This window comes from Dipodomys spectabilis, unplaced genomic scaffold (genome assembly GCF_019054845.1).
Source record: "Dipodomys spectabilis isolate Male_0828 unplaced genomic scaffold, ASM1905484v1 ptg000669l, whole genome shotgun sequence".
Classification (NCBI taxonomy): Eukaryota; Metazoa; Chordata; class Mammalia; order Rodentia; family Heteromyidae; genus Dipodomys; species Dipodomys spectabilis.
In genome coordinates this window covers 7,295,049-7,315,624 of record NW_024871346.1, presented here as the reverse complement: position 1 = coordinate 7,315,624, position 20,576 = coordinate 7,295,049, and the positions used below count along the sequence as shown (strand labels likewise).

The following is a 20,576-nucleotide window of genomic DNA, read 5'->3' as shown; positions in this document are numbered from 1 at the left end:
CATACTATTACTCAATATTTGGAGAGATGCTATAAGTTCATTTTAACCTATCCATATCGTACTAGCTACACATAAGCATTTCTTGGTCTGTGTACTGTCTTCATCGTTACTTTTTAAACTTTTTTAATCACCTGTTCATCCAACAGCAAAGCATACCATACAAAAAGAGGCTTTGCTCTTTTCTGATCCTGTCTCTTAATGAAATTTTAATTTAAACGAGTAGTTCCCAAATGTGTTATTTTGCAAAATATTTACTAGTAAGTAACACAAATACTCAGATTCTAACTCAGGATTACACAATCAAACATTTGAAGAAAAAGTGATGTAACTAGTAAATCCTTCTGAACCCAGCATTTCCACTCCTGGGTCTATATACTAAAAAGAGTGTTTTCAATGCAGTATTTGTCTGGAGAGAACAGGGCAGTTGTTAACATGAGCACATTGCTGAACACAGAAAAGCTTAATGCACAAGTTAGAAGTAAGCGAGTAAGATGAAAACAGTAGTAGGAAGTGATGTTTAAAATACTCCTGATGGGCTGGGAAGTGCTTGCCTTACATGCATGAGGCCCTGTGTTCGATTCCTCTGCTCCACATAAACAGAAAAAGCTAGATAGAGCTGAGGGACAGCGCCCGGGCCCAGAGTTCAAGCCCTACAACCAACAATAAATAAATAAATAAACAAATAAAATAATCCTGAACAAACAGAGAGTGTAGGAGAAATATACTGTGTGTATATCTGAAGTCTACGATCCAGTAGCATTTGCATAAGAAATTTACTCAACAAATTAACAATGTACATTTTTTTGTTTTTTTTGTTTGTTTGTTTTTGGTCAGTCATGGGCTTGAACTCTGGGCCTGGGTACTGTCCCTCAGCTCTTCAGCTCAAGGCTAGTGTTCTACCACTTGAGCCATAGCTCCACTTCCGGCTTTTTTTTTTCTGCTTATGTGGTGCTGAGGAATTGAACCCAGGGCCTCATGCATGCAAGGCAAGCACTCTACCACTGAGCCACCTTCCCAGCCCCAACAATGTACATTGATTTAGAGAACATATTGATCATGACTTCCACTTTTTAGTTACAGTATTTTCTTGTCCAAAAAGACCTCATTAAATATATAGATTATATTTTCATTTATAAAAGTAGACAATTACTGGAACTTAGAATACATTAGAATGCTCTGAAAGCTCCAGCCTGTTGGCATTTTTTAAAGAATTGATGGGAAAGTCACAGTAGAGTTTAAAAACAAGTGACTTCATTTCTAATCTGAGATTATTGTTATTTCTTTGTTGTTATTTCCAGGCAGTGAGAGAAGCATCATTGGTTTTCCTCTTTGATGAGGCCCAATATATGGATGCAGCTTCCTGGGAGTTTTTGGAAACATTGCTCTCCAGTCTGCCTATCACCATGGTGATGACATTGACAACTCCCATCAGCCTGTGTACTGGGGCCCTGCACTTCCTGCAGAGCCCTCAGGCTATCCTTGTGCCAGTTCCAAAGTTGGCAGCAACCTCGCTGTTGAGAATGGCATGTTGGGAACTAGGGGTGGTGAGCATCCCCAAAGAACTGCAGATGTGAGTGGCTAGGATTAGGTGGACACTTCGTTAAGGGAGGTACTGGTGCTGTAAGATAAGTGAGAAGAAGCTCATTTCTCACTTACTGGAGAAAAAGTCCTTCCCATGATGAGGCCTACAAATACATTTAGTGGAGACAGTCTTCTTGGTGATCAGGAAGGGGCTACCCTTCTGGGTTTTCTCAGTCAGATTTACATGGCTTTATATCTGATAAATTGGGCCAGTTCCTGCCAGGCCTTTTAGCCAGGGAATGTTAGTTCCTGTTAACAGCCATAGAAGCAAAGTAATTGAGAAAGAAGTTCCTGCCAGATGTATTTCAAAAACAATCAGAAATTGTTTTCTTTTTACATTTCTGTACTATAGCTTCTGTACTATAGCCTGTATGATCAAGATCTGGCCTTAACAAAAGAAAATCCTTCCATATGAAGTACTTTAGACTTGGCTCCCCTCAAGTAGGCATCTTTAGTCAGAAATCCCCTACTTACCTTTCTGCAGCTACCTTCTCCACAGGTGCTCTGGAAACCCCTTGTACTGTGAGGTGCTGTGCCAAGACCTTCTCTCTAAGGATATACTGCTATTTCATAATTTAAAAGAGGAGGAAGAAGAGAACAGCAAGTGGGAATCACTCTCAGGTAAACTCCATTTCCGCAGGTTTACCCTGAAGTTCTCCAATATAGCATTACCTAGGCCCTGATGAGGTATGTACTTATTCCATGCTGACATTATGGGCCAGATTGGGCCACCCCCTTTACAAATACTAAGCAGTCATGGTAAAAATTCTAAATCCTTGCCTCAGATAATCATTTGAGTCAACCAATCTGTAGTAGTTTCTATTTGAGTAGCCAGGAAGTAGAGGTAGTAAAGTAGGATTTACGAGAGTTTAGCATTGACATATTACTGATGAGAAGGATGGCTTCATGGTTTGGATGGGTGGGCGTTAAGAGGAGTGGGAGAATGAGAGAAGAGGAAAGAGTAGAAGTATATGTAAATCCTAGATGAGAGGTAATAGACAGGACAGTTTAATAAACAAGGTGAACCGCAGTTAGATGCTGTGTAGTATAGAGGATGTTGTTAGTTTATAAAATAAATTAAGAATAGGCAGGCACCTGTAATCCTAGCTATTCAGGATGCTGAGATCTGAGGATCATAGCTTGAAGCCAGCCCAGGCAGAAAAGTCCCCATGGGACTCTTATCTCCAATTAGCCACCAGAAAACCAGAAGTGGCACTGTGGCTCAGGGTGGTAGAGCACTAGCCCTGAGCAAAAAGAGCTCAGGGACAGCACCTAAGCCTTATAACCCCCCCCCCAAAAAAAGAATAGGCAGGATGGACTGGAATGAAACATGTTACACTACAGTACATTCCATTCATCTTCATCCTGTAGTCTTTTGACTAAATTGCTGTGCCTTCAAGCATAGTATTTTCTTCAATCCGTGTTTTCTTCCCACAGCTAATGCCATAAAATCCACGATGTATACTATTTGTCCTGCCAGCTTTGAAGAAGAACAGGAACTTCATGTCTGCACAGTCAAAGATGATGTGAACTTGGATACAGTTCTTCTGCCACCACTCTTGAAAGGTAAGTCCCTTTCGTACCTCACATGACCTGATCACAGGTTGTCATTGCATTAGTAACTGTCTAAGTGAGTTGAACAAAGATCTGTCATTATCATTCTGCCTCATTTTCCTTTAAAACAGAAACATGTCTTCCAGAAATAAGTTCTGGAATGTCTGAAAAGTCCTTTGAAAAGTCACATAATATCATTTGAGTAACACTCGATGTAAGTGAACCTATTATTCTCTTTGGAGCTGACTGATGACTGGGAAATACTTCCAGTTACTTGGGAAAGTTAGGTCTTGAGCTTCCTTTTGAGCTTCCTTTTGTGCATTTTCCTGTGCTAGAAAAGACAGTGAGCAAGGGAAATGATAGTGCTGATATTTAGGAATATCTGTGGTGCTAATGAAGATACTTTGTCTTAAACAGAAGTGAATGGGAGGAGAGGGGAAGGAAAAGCAGAGTCTGAGTACTAATTGGTCATGAAAAATGGAAAAGAGTGGTGTGACTTCGTGTTTCAGAGTAGTTGGAGTTCTCCCAACATAATGTTTTAGTGATCAAGGATGAATACTTTCAGCAGTATAGTAGAAACCAGATTATTGGTTTAACTAATAGGAAACAAGACCATGGAGACAGGGCTCTCTGGTAGAGAAGGAGGGATTACAGCAAGGTAGAGGATGAGGTAGATGACAAGCAAGCTTTTTGTTTTTAAGATGACTAGATTATCAATAATCTATATTTTCTAGAAACTTTGGTCATTGCTTTTGGTTTTTTTGTTGTTGTTGTTGGTTTTTTGGCGACAGGAGCTCCCTATGTAGAACAGACTGGTCTTGAACTTTCAGGACAATTCTCCTTTTTCAGGCTCCTAAGTACAGGCATGTTCTACCACACCTGGCTCAAAACCTTGATCATTGTTTTTTGTTTTCTGGGAGAACAGAAATAGCTGTAAACCACATGGACCAACTGAGCCCCGAAGAACAGTTGCTGGTCAAGTGTGCTGCAGTCATCGGTCACTCCTTCCATGTAGCTCTGCTGCAGCACCTCCTGCCTGGCTGGGATAGAAACAAACTACTGCAAGTGTTGAGGACTCTTGTGGATGTGCATGTGCTCCACTGGCTCAGTGAGAGCCAAGAGCTTCCTGCTGAGTCTACATTAGCACCTCATTCCATTAGCAACCAAACCAGCAACCAAACCAAAGAGAAGAGAAAGTCAGGTGAGGAAGGGCTGCTCCCTTGTTTCATGTCTGAACAGAGAGTGGAGATATTCTGTGCTCAGAAAGACCATCTATATTGTATATAAGGGCTTCCTCCTGAAAGCTATCATTTAAAGTTAAAACCAAAGAAAGAAAGAATCAAAAAAAAATAAAAATAAAGTTAAAACCATAAAGGAGCCATGGTTAAAAGAGAAAAATATCCTCCATTAGAATTGCCTTTCGGAATTTCAGGTCCTTAAAAAGCTAGGTGGAAGTGTAGTGCTACATGCCTGTAACCTGCTGCTGAGAAATGAGGTCGGATCAAGGTTCAAGGCCGGCTCAGGCAAAAATTTAGTGAGACCCTGTCTCCAAAATAAGCCAGATATGATGGTTCTCACCTGTAATCTCATTGCTTAGGAAACAGTCCAAAGCTGTCCTGGACAAAAGCATAAAACCCTGCGTGAGAAACAAAAGCAGAACTGTGACTATGATTCAGTGATAGAGCACTTGCCCAGCAAGATTGTGGTCCTGAGTTCAATTCCCTGTACTGCCAAAAAAAAAGGCTGGACATGCTGGGCAGAATGAGCCTGAGCCGGAGGCCAGCCTGGTCTGGAATAGAGAGAGTCTGCCTCAGGGAGAAAAAAAAAAGAGTTCCATCTCATTATTAATCTATGTGTTTAGTATTTGTGTTTTGATTTTTGGTTCATAAATATTCATAAATCTTGCCATCATAAGTAAAAGGATAAACTGTCCCTAATTTTAGAAATTCACAAGAAAGATAGACATATACATTATTGATAGACATGGACACAGCAAGATATAAATTAAATAGCTTGACATCTCATATTTTCCATGTGAAAGAATAAAATTGTACAATAAATGACCCAAACGCACATATCCACAAATAATTTCCCTTTGACTTTGAAATATGTCTGAGTTCTATATTTATTTGAATTTGAAGTAAAAGAATCTTAACTTACAGGAATAGAACTTTCCACTGTTCTTCTCTTCAACTGCTCCTATTTTCCCTGTCTTATTTATCCTACATATGGTCAGTATCACTTTCAGATTGGTGCAAAATTCTTTCTGCAGAGGAGATGGCCATACTAAGTCTTCTTATAAAATTGCAATGTGTACTTACCCATTTGCCATATTTTGGCATGAAAAGACTATATGGGAAACTCTCACTTGGATTTTCTGAAATTTCAGATGCTGGCTCAGCCTCTCTTCTCAGGCTTCAAGAAGAAATGCCCCTATGTCAAACTAACATGCTAGAATTTGGAATGCCTCTGTTGCGGGAAGCTGCCTGGGAGCTGTGGCCTAAGGAGCAACAGATAGCTTTGCATCTTGAATGTGCCTGCTTTCTCCAAGACATGGCCTGCCGCTGTAGCAGCTGCCACGGAGGGGACTTTGTCCATTTCCATCGTTTCGCAGTCTCTTCTACCAAGAACGCTAGCAGGACCTCTAGATTCTGTACTTACAAAGACACAGGCTCAGTGCTAACACAAGTGACCACAGACAAATTACAACTGCCTTCTCCCCAAGGTAAACTCAGGAGGAAGAAGGTGGCTACAGAAGAGGAGTCAGATCTCGAGGGAAAAGCTATCTGAGGTCAGCTAGTGAATTGTGGCATCTTGTACTCTTAGTTTTCTTCAGTTGGCTGTAGGCTTTGCAGTTCACTGATCTAGTTATAAACCTGGGCCAGATATATTCATGGATTTCCATTACTAGGAGTACCCATCAAACCAGAATGAAAACAATTTTTATTTATTTTTTCCTGCATTGCAAATATTGTCTCCTTTAAATTGGAACCTTTTTTTTTTTTTGGAGCAGGGCATTGAAAATGAAGGAAGTTGTGGGAATCACAAGCTGTTGTCACTAAAGAGTTCATAATAATATCTTAATTTTATGTTATCTGTTATAGAGGGAAAGGTAGTCAGGAATTTTAAATGGGTTTATTTAATCTAAACATGTATAATGAAAGATAATCCTCTGTTTTTCCCTGCCCACAGATAGTCTTCATTTCCAGGAAACAACCTTCAGAAGTCAGGAGGCCTTCTCAGGTGAACACTGCAGGTAAATGGAGGTGTTAAGGGTGGACAGGAGGATCTGAGTGAATGGTAGATGGCCCCTACACTGGACACTCACCCGCAAACCACAGGGGGCCTGGTCACCCAGAAGTGAGGATTCCTGTACTCCCCTTAAAAGTCAAAACGACAGTTCTCTGTAGGGAAATGATTTCTTTTTTTTTTTTTTCTGTTTATATCACAACTGATTTTATTTTAAAAAGCTGGTTGGATATACATAAAGTATTTTACCCATGATAGATAGTTTTCAGTTTCTGTAATTTTGTGAGTTTCCATGTATTTTAAAATGGACTGGAAGCCTCATGTTTCAAACCCCCATGTTTTAAAACATAAATATGGACAAAAATCGAAAACAGTTTATTGTAAAAAAAACAGGAAATTATTTCTTACTGGTTAGGATTAACTTTACTTAATGACTTCTCAAATGCATTATAAACAAAGCAGATTTTTTTCATCTGTAACTTTATCTTCCTAGTTATTTATTTTGCCTCAGATGATGTGATAATGGATGTGTATTTCCTAACCACAAACCTCCTGGATGCAAATACCTATTCTATCTATTTTAGATGTGCTCACTTTGAGTTCATCAGCCCCTCTCTGTACACTTCCATCTCACTACCTAACCTGATTCCCTACTGCTTTCAAATAAATCTGTATTCCACAGGAACCACCTGCATGCTCCCCTGGTGTCAGCTCTCCCTTGGGAATGCTGAGTAGCCTCCAACTGCCTCCCATTTTCAGCGTGTTGGCCACCTTCAGGGCCCTCTTCAGTTTCTGCTTTTTCAGATTATTGTAGCTCAGATGTCAGACTCTGATCTCTTTTGAGCTCAGGCTCCCTATGAAGGTGGATAAGACTAATTCTGGCTTTACCATCTCATTAGCTGTTATACCACATATAAATATGTTTCTCTAATCCACAGTTTCCTCATTGTAAAGACAGGTAATGTTTGCCCAATTTATATTTGTATATTACTTCTTTTCCAAAAGGTTCTGCTCAGTCTTCAGTTTTCATTGAAAAAGTTCAAATCAAATTTTCTACAAAAAAGTTGAACCAACTGAGGCTTTATCACTGCTTACTTCTTTCAATTATCTACCAAAATGAGACATGAGTTCACGCTGAGTTCTTTACAAAAGATTTTTTGTTATTCTAAATTGAAATATAAATAACCTCAAAACTTGAAACCCAAGTCAAAATAATCTTAAATCTTAGTAGCAGGATTGATAACATAGAAGATAATATTCCAATATGTCATTTACAAAAGTCAGATATACTACAAGAAGATTGTATTACTTATTGCCTTGTATCATTTTAATGTTTTAGTCAACACTTCTACTGTTAGTTTACTCTTCAGCTGTGGTATTTCCTAATTTAGACTGTGCTAGGTTTTTAAATCCCTAACAGAGGATTGCATTTACGACTCTATTCCAGTACTTACAAAAACTTAGGGAGTGATGGAGAGTACACATAGAATTAGTGAACTGTATGGAAAACCCCCTAGAAAAAAAAGTGGCTTTGCAACAGTAATGCCCCAACAAAAGTGGTAGCTATGAGGCCACTCTCAGTTCTTCATCTTCTCTCCACAAAGAACAGAGGAGGAATTCCTGGATCAAGTAAACAGGCAAATGGCTCAAAACAACCTGAAGAAAGACCGGCCCTGCTACTGCAGACAGATCCTGATGTTAGTGCTCTCCCCACTCATCCAGCACTGTCTCATCATTGGAGAAACCACCTGCACATTTTATTACCTGCTGGAGGCTGCCGCTGCCTCCCTGGACCTGTCAGATAATTACCTGGTGAGCAGTTCTGCTGTTGGCCTTTACTTGTGACTTTAACTAACACTTGTCACTGCCAACTAACCAGGAGTGGGGGCTGGAGGAAAATGGGAGGACGAGGTACTGGAAGGGATGTAGGAGAAGACAAATGGGGATGTGGGGGGGGGGAGGGGGGGGGAGTGCACCAGCCCAGGCTGGCACTGCCCCTGACGGTGTGCCAGCAGGCCAGCTCTCTATTTCTAATTCAAAACTCAACCTCACTCACATTTGGATCTTGGCCACAACGTTGCTCTCCAGCCTTCCTCCCAGTCTCATCCTCAGCAGTGTGCTAATCCTAATTCCATTTCTTCATCCATGTCCTTGGGAGGCCTTCTTTTATTTGAAGAAAGCAAGCAATCTTCTGGGACAATCTTCAGCATTCTTGTTCTTGAAAAAACACAAGGTAAAGATCTGTCCATTTGAGGAAGCTACTTTCTGCCATCTCCGGTCAGAGGTAAGGGGCAGGGGGAGACCTTGTAGTTTTAGGGGTACCCTACTCTGTTTGGTTTTGTTTTGGGGTTTTTTGGTTTTTTGGTTTTTTGTTGGTCGTGGGGCTTGAACTCTGAGCTTGGGTACTGTCCCTGCGCTTTTCAGCTCAGGGCGAGAGCTCTACTGTTTGAGCCACAGTCCCATTTCTTGTTTTCTAGTGGTTTATTGGAGATAAGAGTCTCATAGACTTTCCTGCCAGGGCTGGCTTTGAACCGTGATCCTCAAATCTCAGCCTCCTGAGTAGCTAGAATTACAGACGTGAGCCACCAGCACCCAGCTACTCTGTCTTTTTTAACTCCTTCTTTATTTAGTGTGTATGATTAGAAATGTGCTAATGTGATTATAAAGGTTATATAGGCCTGGGAATGTGGCTTAGTGGCAGAGTGCTTGCCTAGAATGCATGAAGTACTGGGTTTGATTCCTTACTACCACATAAACAGGAAAGGCTGGAAGTAGTGCTCTGGCTGAAGTGGTAGAGTGCTAGCTTTGAGCAAAAGAAGTTCAGGGACAGTCCCTAGGCCCTAAGCTCAAGCCCCCCCCCCCCCAAAAAAAAAAGTTATATAGATTTAAACTATAGAAGTCTCCTTTTTTTTTTTTTTTTATGGTTTTTTTTGGTCGGTTGTGGGGCTTGAACTCTGGGCCTGGGCGCTATCCCTCAGCTCTTCAGCTCAAGGTGAGCACTCTACCACTTGAGCTACAGCGCCACTAGAAGTCTCCTTTTATAACTACTTAAAGATATTATAAAAAAATAAAAAGTTAGAGACTTACTGAGTGCTAGTGGCCTAACTACTCAGGAGGCTGAGATCTGAGGATCTCAGTTCAAAGCCAGTCTGGGCAGGAAGGACTATGAGACTCTTTTTTTTTTTTTTTTTTGGTCAGTCATGGGGCTTGAACTCTGGGCCTGGGTGCTGTCCCTCAGCTTTTCAACTCAAGGCAAGCACTCTACCACTTGAGCTACAGCTCCACTTCTGGTTTTCTAGTGGTTTATTGGAGATACGAGTCTCATGGTCTTTCCTGCCCAGGCTGGCTTTGAACCGTGATCCTCAGATCTCAGCCTCCTGATAGCTAGGGTTACAGGCGTGAGCCACCGGCACCTGGCTTATGAAACTCTTATCTCTAGTTAACCACCAGAAAACCAGAAGAGGCCCATTACACAGCTATATCTGGCAAGAATTCCATTGTGAGGCTATGCCATAGTTTTATTACCTTTTTCAGTGTATGTTTATGTTGTCTCTACTTCTGTTTATCTAAACTTAGAGACAGTGAATATTCTTGCTAAATATCTCTTTCTCCCCTTTCTATAAGAGAAACTTCCAAAGGCAGAGATGCTAAGGCAGAAGATATTAACAACTTTATAGTTAATAAAGGTACCACCAAGTCAAGGTCAGCCTTGGGATCTGAAGGTTTAGATAACCTCAGGGCAGCTTCCCAGGCTGACCTCCACATCCTCCGTAGCAGCGCAGTCTTTTAAGCCAGGAGAGATGGGGAGTTGGTGATAGTCCACATCCTTCCTGGTAGCTGAGAACATCTGAGTGTTGGCCCAGATGACAATGTTATCTCCTCTCGCAGCACCACCTTCTGACTTAGAACCTTTCTCTTCTGCCCACTGACACATGTGTGGGAAATGATGACGGAAGGTGCTTTCTCCACCTACCTGTTCCCTCACCCTTTACTGCTGCTATTGCTGGTGTGTGTTAATGGGAGCTCACCACTAACCAGGCTGCTCTCCAACCCAGCACAGGGGTGTTTTATATCCAAAACCTTGCTACGGTACCACTGCCATATTTACATTGCTGTTTCTTCTTTTTCCATTTTCAGGTCTGTTTCAACATGGGACAGATCACCTTGGCCAAAACATTGGCTAGACAAGCCCTTCATCTGCTAAAAAGGAATTTTCCTTGGACCTGGTTTGGTGTACTTTTCCAAATATTTCTGGAAAAGTATTGGTATTCCAGTTCCCTAAGACATCCTCTGAACAGCCTCCACGAGAAGTGAGACACCTGGCTACGCTGCCCTGGCTCCCTTTAGGGCTACAGAACACTATATATAGCTACACTAGAACCCATCCTGTACTGACCTACAAGCCCTTGTTTCCTTCAAATACAAAACAAGACAGGCACATAATGCATATAACAGATCAGTATATAAAAGACAGTTCTAGGTCTTCTACCTTATTCTCTCAGCCAGTTAATAGTGGAAAATAGCAATTTAAACAACCTCTCTTCAAAAATTACTCTTCCTGCGAGGCGCTGGTGGCTCATGCCTGTAGTCTTAGCAACTCAGGAGGCTGAGACCTAGGGATCACAGTTCAAAGCCAGCCCGGGCAGGGAGAGTCTGAGACTCTCATCTCCAATAAACCACCAGAAAACCAGAAGTGGTGCTGTGGCTCAAGTGGTAGAGCACTTGCCTTGAGCTGAAGAGCTCAGGGACAGCACCCAGGCCCAGAGTTCAAGACTCACAACTGACAAAAAAAAAATTACCCTTCCTGGTCATGAGGGATGAACGGGAAATGAGGTTAGGAGCAAGGGGATTCCAGGATCACTCCTGGTTTGGCAGTCTCTACATGGCTACATGAGGCGTAGACCTCCATTTCTTATAGGAAGCAAAAGCTGGGCATTGGTGAAGAGAAAAGGCATGCTTAACACCCTGTGCTTTACAACAGCAAGAAGCAGCTGGCAATCCTGCAGCAGCAGGTGCATTGCCTCTCCCTGCTCTGGCAGCTCTATAACCGGGAGGCCACAGCCAGCGGCCGCAGGTTTGCCTACCTGGCCACACTTATGCAGAAGAATTCAGCTGAGGAGTCTGCAAATGAAACCCAGGTCAGCCATCCCTGGACCTTACTCAGAAAACTCAGGCATTAAGGAGAAAGATCCTGCCAAGGTCCTTTTTTTTAGTGAGATTCCCCAATAACTAAGACTTAACTAGACACCACTGCTCATATGTTTGAGCCTGGTTTCTCATTTGAAGCTTATTGATGGGTTTTCAGGTATATAGATGCATGTGATCTCAATGAACCAAATGCATGATTTGTATGTAGGTCCAGAAGAGCCTAAGGTACATAGTAGGAGGTAAAGGAAGAGATCATTAGATTCTCTTTGAAGTCCATGATCTAAAAAAAGATTAGAACCACTAAGTTAATAAAAGGGAAAGGAAACATTTTCCCAAGTTTAGTATTCTATCCTCTGTCTTTTATCCATTGATTCAACAAATATTTGATGATAACCTATCATATGGATAACATGAATCTGTTCTGGGATGCAAAAGAAAAACAAAAGTCTGAAATAATCCCAAGATTTATAGCCAGAGCTTTAGGCTACTCTTAATTGATATCAGGAAGTCTTCAGCAGGAAAAATTTGGTGATAGGTTGGGTTGGGAAATGTTTAAGGTGCCTGTTAGACATCCAGTTGGAGTTGTGGGACAGTAGTTTGCTCACAGGAGCAGTCTGAAATAGAAATAAAATTATGAGTGTCATTAGTGTATAAATGCTATTTTAAAGTCCTAAAACTGGGTGAGAACATCAAGGGAATGAGTGTAGAAAACAGCAATTTCCAGGGCTGAGTTTATAGTTCCAATGTGAACATTCAGGGTGACGAGGTCTGAAGGAACTTGCCAGACAGACAGGAAGAGAGCCATTTAACACATCAAATGTGCCTGGTATTGATAGAGATGTAGGCAGCATTTCTGAAGGACACTTAAGGAGGGAGAATCAGGGAGAGACTTTAATTAGAGTAAAAGGTAAATAATTTTATCAGCATTTTGAAGAGGAAAGTCTTTGAAGAGGAAGAAGAGGGCATGTGGAGAAAGTGACTTGTTTAAAGAACAGGCAATGGACTGGGTATGAGATGGAAGCTCAAGAGTTCCAGAAAGCGGGGGAGGGAGAGAAAAGGAGCGAAAGAAAGAGAGACAGAGAGAGAGAGAGAGAGACAGAGGAAGGAAAGGAAGGAAGGAAGGAAGGAAAGGAGGGAGGGAGGGAGGGAAGGAATGAGGGAATGAGGGAGGGAGGGATAAGAAAAGAGGAGGAGGAAGGAGAGGAAGGAGGGGGAGAGGGAAGGAAAGGAGGAAAAAGTAGGAGAGGAAAGAGTGACTGGAATAAAATTAGCAGCATAGGGATAGCAGAAGAGGAGGCAAGTGGGAGGAGAGACAAAAGGAGTCTGGATTGAGAGAACAGCAAGGCATAATCACAGGCTGTTTCCCAGCAAACGCGCCATATTGAAAGGCCACGTGCGTGAGTAACGGGATGTATTGTCACCCCTCAGGTTGTCTCGACCTACCTGGACCTCTCCCAGTTCTCCCAGAGCATGGGTAACAGGGAGAAGTGGCTGCAGTGTGAACAGATGGCCATTCAGAAGAGCAGCCTATGCTTGTTCTCCAGGGAGGGACTGCTGTCCACAGCTCACCTCATGCAGGCCTTGGCATACACCAAGTTGTGCCTCGGCCATCTTGACTTCTCCATCAAGCTGGGTAATAGGACTTGGGGCCAGTGGGTCCAGGGCTTTCAGAGTCCAGATCCACAGCTAGACCTCACACAATGCTCTTTAACTTCCTCAGGTTTTCAAGCCCATGAATTATGCAGACACCTCAAGAAACCAGCTCTGGATAATTTGGTTCTCTCAGTTCTCTTTAGATCTACATTTCTGAGAAAGAAGTATTAAGATTTTGTTTTGTCACTTATGTTTGTTGCACAGGGGGGTTGATGTTCTCCCAGAGCAGTCTGAGTGGAGGGGGAGATGCTGTTTCGTTTCCACTGCCTGGGCTGCTTGTGCCCTGATCCCTCTGGGGAGCATTATTTTGCAGGGGATTAGGAATGGAAATGCAGAGTAGAACTGCACTTGGAGCTCATGAACAAACTCCCCCCCCACCCCCCCCCACCCCCCCCCCCCCGCCATGCTCCTTGTGGAAAGTAGGAAGCAGCAGTGGCTCAGATCTACTGCCTTGGGCCTTTTCCTATCTCCTTTAGGTAGAGGTATGTTTTACCCCAGATGCAGATGTTCTCTAACTAGAAAGAGAGGGGGGGGGGCTTTTAAGGGATAGGATCCCCCCTGTTCTGCACCATCTTTCCCACTTCCACACTGGTCCTGGTGGCTCTGTGTTTTGGCAGATTTGATCTGTGTATCCATGTGCTGGAGAGTCAGTGGATGCTCATTTCTCAGGGTCATGATGTCCTTGGTCTGGCCTGTTTCTACTCTGCTTGCTTAGACCTGCTGCTGTACGGAAGAGGTAAACCTTGCACAGCGCTGTGCTGTACTCGTAAGAGATTCAGACCTCAGATGGGGGCCTAGGTTTTTCCCTCAGGCATAGTCTCTATTCCTGGCCCCTGATACCTAAAGTTGGAGAAGTGCATTGGAATTCAGGGGGCCTGTCTTTCAGGTCTTGATTTCTTCCCTGTGCCACATCTATACCCCAGTTCCTACATTGACCACATGCCCTGCTAGCCTGGTTACCTTCTCTTTCTACAGGATTGCTGTGTCGACCCTTCTGTGAGTGCCTAAATTTCACTCAACACTATGAACACAGCTGCATTCTGACCTCTCAGTGTGGTATTATGCTGGGGCTCCACTCTTCTCTGGCCATGTGGTAATGTCTCACTTAGGATCTGTGGGGAAGGGGAGAATTTGGGGAAAGTCATTTAATCTCATTTCTTGTATTTTACTAGAAAGTTCTTTGTGTCCCTTAGCAGATTTAGGCCTAGAGGTTGAGGGTTACATGAAAGAGCTAGTTAGAGATGTGGCTGAAGGGGCTGGAAAGTTGGCTCAGTGGTAAAGTGCTTGCCTCTCATGCATGAAGTCCTGGGTTCAATTCCTCAGCGCCACATAAGCAAAAAAAACAAAAACAAAAAAAAAAAAACAAGAGATGTGGCTGAAGTGGTAGAGCACCTGCCTGGCAAATACAGTGCCCTGTGTTCAAACCCCAGTACAAAAAAGAGGCACTGGGTGTGGCTGGTTTGATGGTATGGTTGGTTTGGTGGTACATGCCTATAATCCCAGGTACTCAGGAGGCAGACATAGGAGGGTCTCAGGTCAAGTCTGCTAGGCAAAATCATGAGACCTTATCTGAAAAGCAAGCCAAAAGCAAAAGGGCTCAAGTGGTAAGAGTGCCTACCTGGCATTGAGTTCAAATCCCTATCTAGAGTAGTCCCTGGCAAAGCTGCATGTCACCGGTAAACTCTAAACTGTCCTTACATGTGCATTTGCCACTTTTGTGTCACAGATCTGACTGAAAACCATGACTGGTAAACAGGATAGGTCTGAGAACTGTAACTTTCACCTCCAGGTTTGCCCAGAACTCACAGTGGAACCGGTTTGAGCATCACTTCTCCAAGGCCTGCCAATTGGTAAAAAGAACCAACGCCTCACTGTTTGGTTCACATGGCTTCGTCCGATTCTTAGAGTGCAATGTGCTCATGTTGCAGAAAATGCCAAAGGATGCCTTCAAGCGCAGTCCCTCAGAGTCGTACAGACAAACCCTCCAGGTAGCTGTTTCTTTGTTGCTCAACTGACACCTAATTCCCTGTGACACCCTGAGCACCCTGCATCTCTCCCTGCTCTTCCCCTTCCTTGCTCAGAATCCCTTTGCTCTTTGAACTCCTTGTTTCCTGAGCTAGAAAGTTTATGCCTACATTATGCTGTTTCCCAGATAGTCTTGCATCTAGATTAAAACCTGGATCCTTCACTTTGCATCTTTGCACAGATACTACCCTCTGTCATTATAATATTAATACTTGGCGCTTCTTCAATACATCTACTCTGTGGCTCAGTCTGTTCTGAGTCTAGCACACATTCTAGGTTCCTTGTATCCGAAACCAAATTTATCTTACCGCCAACTATTCTTCCCTTTTCCTCTTAGCTCTGAGTATGTTGCATGGGGACCGTTGTAAGTTCTGCTAAGATGGTGTGTTGAGAACAGAGTACCAATGCCAGAGCTAATGCTTCTTTCTTTCCTTTCAGTATTTTAAGGACTTCTTCTCTCGATGTGTGACCTGCCCCGTCTATCACCATTGGGTCTCTGAGCTCAAGGCCACTGTAATGAGATGTGGGAAGAGAGAATCCATGGCCTTAACCAATATCATCAGACCTCTTGATACCTGTCTGGCCACGATTTCGATACAGGGAGAATTCCTAGAGGAAAACAACTCTTTGGAAAACAAACTTAGAACTACAAAGTAAGAATTCTTTCTTGGAACCCTTGTGTGGGAGACATTAAGAACAATCTGACTTTCAGAAGAAGTCAAAAGCTGTGCACCTAAGATGAAAAAGGGTACCAGTAAGGAGCTGCTATTCTTTGCTCTAGAGGCAAATAGAGCCCCCTCTTAGTGCTGATGCAGCCCAAACAGACAAGGGTATGGTTATTTGTAAAAATTTCTTAAGGCCTCAGCCCTGTTTCAGCAGCTGTAACTCTTAGGGATAGAAAGGTTTTCCTTGGTTCTAACTAAAATAACTGGGCTATTTCCTGGAACAGGAGAGAAAGAAGGTTTTAGAAGTCATAGTATCAATTCTGTGAAAGTAAAAGATGTAGGCAAGGAAAAGAAAGAAGTTAATTCCTTGCCTTGGGGTCCTAAAGTTCTCTTCCTTTCACAGGTCTGGTTTCTAATATTCTTTGTGATCCTTCTTTCAGAATTTGACAGAGTGGCTGGTAACAAGGAAAATAAAGATGCAGAAGAAACTCAAGAATTGTTAAAACAAAAGAAAAAAATCTAAAGAAAGAATGGCAATTCTCCTACTGCATATAATAAGAAAATGCCTCTAAGACCCCTTTAAAAGATATGTTTAGATATCAAACATACTAGCCTTTTGTAATCACTGCTGTTTATATCTTTATCTAAATAAAGCTGTGTTTCTAAAGCATACCATGACATCTTTTTTAAATCTTAGAGTCGTGAGTACAACTGTAGCAGAAGTTAGAACCAGAGGTTCACGGAGATTCAGGAAACTTTGAGATGAACTGATCCTATCCTATCCTATCCTACCTTATCCAGTAAGGTCCATTAGCAAATGGAACGCTGCAACCCTAATGAAGAGGTTGCCATTCCATAGAGAAGGACAGCAGCACGTGAGGCTCTCCCTTGACAGATAGGTAATGAACTCCTAAGAGGTCAGGAATTCCTTTGGGAGGTGAATACAGAGTTCCCCTTTGTGTTGCATTTTTTGAGCAAAGTTGCCACAGTGTCTGTGACTAGCTGTCCTCCTTTTCCTCTCCTCAATCTTCCTTCCTTTCTTCTTCTTACATACTTTTCCCCCATGTTATGTGTGGCATCAACCTTACATTTCTGAGACATTTTATTATGGCATATAATCTATTTGGTTCCTATGTTACACTTGCTAGTATGTTGTTGAGGAATTTTATATCCATTCATTAGGAATATTAATTTCTTGTGAATAGATTTCTTGTGATCTCTCTTTTTGTTTGTTTTGTCGGTCCTGGGGCTTGAACTCTGGGCCTGGGCGCTGTCCCTCAGCTCTTCAGCTCAAGGCAAGTGCTCTACCACTTGAGCCACAGCGCCACTTCTGGTTTTCTGGTGGTTTATTGGAGATAAGAATCTCACAGGCTATACTGACTGGGCTGGCTTTGAACCATGATCCTCAGTGCTCAGCCTCCTGAATAGCTAGGGTTACAGGCATGAGCCACTGGCACCCAGCCTTGATCTCTCTTTTTGTATTAAAATAGACACTGGCCTCAGAATTAATTGGGAAGTATTCTCCCCTCTTCTCTTTTTCGAGGAGTTTGTAAAGAATTGGTTTAAAAGCCAGGTGGCTTATGCCAATAATTCTAGCTTCTCAGGAGGCTGAGATCTGAAGATTGTAGCCCAAAGCCAACCCAGGCAGAAAAGTTCATGAGATCCTTTATCTCCAATTAACCACCAAAAAACTTGAAGTATAGCTGTGGCTCAAGAGGTAGAGCATTAGCCTTGAGCACAAAAGCTCAGGAACACCCAGGCCCTGAGTTCAAATCCCCAGGACTAGCGCACGCATGTGCGCACACGTGCACGCGCACGCACACACACACACACACACACACACAGAGGTTTCATTGTGACCTTTTCATAGATAGATACAATGTACTTTGGTCATATTCATTCCTCCATTATCCTTTGTCCTTCTCACCTCCTTCTTACTGATTCCTTTCTTCTTCCTAAATAACTCCCCCTTCTACTGTCAGATCTTTTTTCACTAGAAACTCTTTTTCTAAGCATATATTAGATATCCTAGACAAAGGGATTTGTTAAGACATTTCCATGCATGCGTAAAATGCACTTTAATCATATTCCACTCTTGTCCTTACTTTCCCCTCCCTCCACATTTCCAACGCTCCCCTTTTTACTTTCACAATTTAAATATAAAACATTCATATTTGTCTTTATGGGACTGGCTCACTTTACATGTTATCACCAATTCCACTCATTTTCCTGCAAACAAAATTATTATTTAAGGCTGCATAAAACTCATGTGTGTGTGTGTGTGTGTGCGCGTGCGTGCGTGCGTGCGTGCGTGCGTGCGTGCGTGCGTGTGTGTGTGTGTGTGTGTGTGAGATTCTCTTTGCCCATTCATTCACTGATAGGCAGCTAGGCTGAGTTCATAATCTGACTATTGTAAAGAGTGAGGCAATAAACATGAGTGAGCAGGTGTCTCTAACTTTGCTCCTTTTAGGTCTGTACTTAGAAGTAATGGGACAAGATCATATGGAAATTTCTGCTTTTAATTTTTTTGAGGAACCCTTATACTGATTTGCATAGTAGTTAAAATGATTTAGATTCCCATTAGTGAAGAATGAATGTGGTGGGTCATATCTAAAGATTCCAGCACTAAGGAAGCTGAGGCAGAGAGACCTCAAGTTTTAGTCCAGCCTTGACCTTATGACAAGAATCCATCTCAAAAAGAGAAAACAAAACAGGTCAAAGAAATCAAATACTGAATCGATAAAAATAGGAGGGAATATAACAGCAAATGAAAAACCAAATTATATTTAAAATAGAATTAAATTATATGTAAATACCTAAACAGATCAGCTTAATTTTAAAATTATGAAAAAAGTAAAAATAGAAAAAAGTGGGGAAAATACTAAAAATATTCTTAATAAAAACAAAAATGCTTTTTTTTTGTTTTTGGGTGTGGTCGTGGGGCCTGAACTCTGGGCCTGGGCACTGTCCCTCAGCTCTTCAGCTCAAGGCTAGCACTCTACCACTTGAGCCACAGCGCCACTTTCGGCTTTTTTTCTTTTTGCTTATATGGTGCTGAGGAATCGAACCCAGGGCCTCAGGCATGCAAGGCAAGCGCTCTACCACTGAGCCACCTTCCCAGCCCCAAAAATACTTTTTAAGAGGACAAGTAGGCAGCTATATAAAATCTGTGTATACAGACTAGCTTTGCTTTGCTTTCTGTGGCCACTTTGGCTACCTGTTCCCCACTGAGAGCAGAAGATGTGTGCTATTTGGCGCCTACTTTTTTTCCCATATCCTCTAGCAGCAGTTTGTGGACAGCCAGCAGTTAATACATGGAGCCATCCTGCCTTTCAGGACTGGAAGAGGTGAACCACAAGCTTTCCTTGAGCTGGTCTTAGTTTCTGGTGCATTCAAATGTCTATCAGGATGCAGTTTCCAGCACCATGGGAGAATATTTCCTAGCTTTACCCTCTAGGTCTCCAACTTTCCATAACTTAGCTCACGCACCTAATCACTTTGCAACATTCCTTCTCCTTCCCAAAATGCTGATTGCTACCTGCCCTACTTAACAATGGGAGTAACTCCCATTCTTGCCCTCATCCTGACTCTGACCAGTCCTTCCCACCCACCCACCCACCCATGGAGCTCAGTCTCTAGTATACCTGTGGCTAGATTGACACTCTAGGTCAGCCTTCAGGGGGGATAAGTACCTGATCCTAGCTGTAGATTCCCAGAGATGACAAGGGACGGATTTTTGATTTCTAAAGCTGTGGACTCAGATGGGAACCTTTTGTACTAATTTAGTGCTGCTGCACCAGAGCCAAATGCTAGGAAGAGAAGGCTCCCAAGTGCTGATGTGCTGTGTGGGCTCCAGGACACCTGTCTGTTGGCCTGCACATCTTTTCAGTATTGAAACCAGTGTTAGTTGGGTTTTCTTTCATTTTCACCCCTCCCTCTACCATGTCACTCGGCCTGCCATGTTCACTGATGTACTCTCTCTCTCTTTATTCTGTTTTTGTTACCTTTAAATGGATATACAAGTGGGTTACTATCGAACAAATCCATTTGTGAGTGCCGTGCATCTTGATCAATGTGAGACTCCATTTTTTCAACCTAGTCCTCACATCCTGACACTGTATGTGATCCACAGCCCACAAGAGTCACTCCGCCTTCTAGAGTGTTCTCTCTCTTCCTCTGTCCTGCTCACCAACGTTTTACTTTTTTAAAATGATTCACTATTGTGGATGGTAGCTTCTCACCATCACCTACCTCAATTCACCAACACGACCTATAGACGGGCTGCCCCCACCTGCCCCAGCTCTAGCCCCAGGAGGTTCTATTGATTGGTGGGTCACCAATCTTTTGCCTTTATTTTAGTTTTTTGCTTTTGGTGGCTGATAGAATTCATTAGTGAAGCCAAGTGTGGGAAGTGTGTTTATTGTGAATTCAATCTTTCTACCTGACATAGGTCTTATTCATATCCTCCTCCTCCTCCTCCTCCTCCTCCTCCTCCACTACCACCACCACCACCACCACCACCTTGTCCTCTTCCTCTCCTCTCTAGAGACAGCCAGTTCTAGCTGGTATCTACAGAGGTCTTTATCTCCCAATGCTAGAAATCATCTGTTCTTTTGGGAAACAGGTTTGGTGTCTATCTCCATTTTTGTCCTTTCTCCAGTTTTCCTGTTTCTTTTCAGTCCTGTTTCTCACATCCATCAG

General features: G+C 42.6%; 1 protein-coding gene across 1 annotated transcript in view; it reads left to right on the top strand.

Annotated features, from left to right (window-relative positions):
- The window catches only part of LOC122101647 (adenylate cyclase type 10-like), a 32,483-nt gene extending 15,938 nt beyond the window's left edge, over positions 1–16,545 (top strand). Inside the window, exons 16-32 of the mRNA XM_042672113.1 lie at positions 1,299–1,570; positions 2,081–2,202; positions 3,019–3,147; positions 4,061–4,336; positions 5,525–5,860; positions 6,328–6,391; positions 7,989–8,196; positions 8,543–8,668; positions 10,522–10,694; positions 11,366–11,522; positions 12,961–13,165; positions 13,253–13,349; positions 13,803–13,921; positions 14,161–14,278; positions 14,975–15,173; positions 15,649–15,863; positions 16,316–16,545. Of these exons, the coding sequence (XP_042528047.1) occupies positions 1,299–1,570; positions 2,081–2,202; positions 3,019–3,147; positions 4,061–4,336; positions 5,525–5,860; positions 6,328–6,391; positions 7,989–8,196; positions 8,543–8,668; positions 10,522–10,694; positions 11,366–11,522; positions 12,961–13,165; positions 13,253–13,349; positions 13,803–13,921; positions 14,161–14,278; positions 14,975–15,173; positions 15,649–15,863; positions 16,316–16,322 (2,823 nt within the window). The 3' untranslated portion in view covers positions 16,323–16,545. The remainder of the gene's footprint in view (positions 1–1,298; positions 1,571–2,080; positions 2,203–3,018; positions 3,148–4,060; positions 4,337–5,524; positions 5,861–6,327; positions 6,392–7,988; positions 8,197–8,542; positions 8,669–10,521; positions 10,695–11,365; positions 11,523–12,960; positions 13,166–13,252; positions 13,350–13,802; positions 13,922–14,160; positions 14,279–14,974; positions 15,174–15,648; positions 15,864–16,315) is intronic.
- The last annotated feature ends 4,031 nt before the right edge of the window (positions 16,546–20,576 follow it).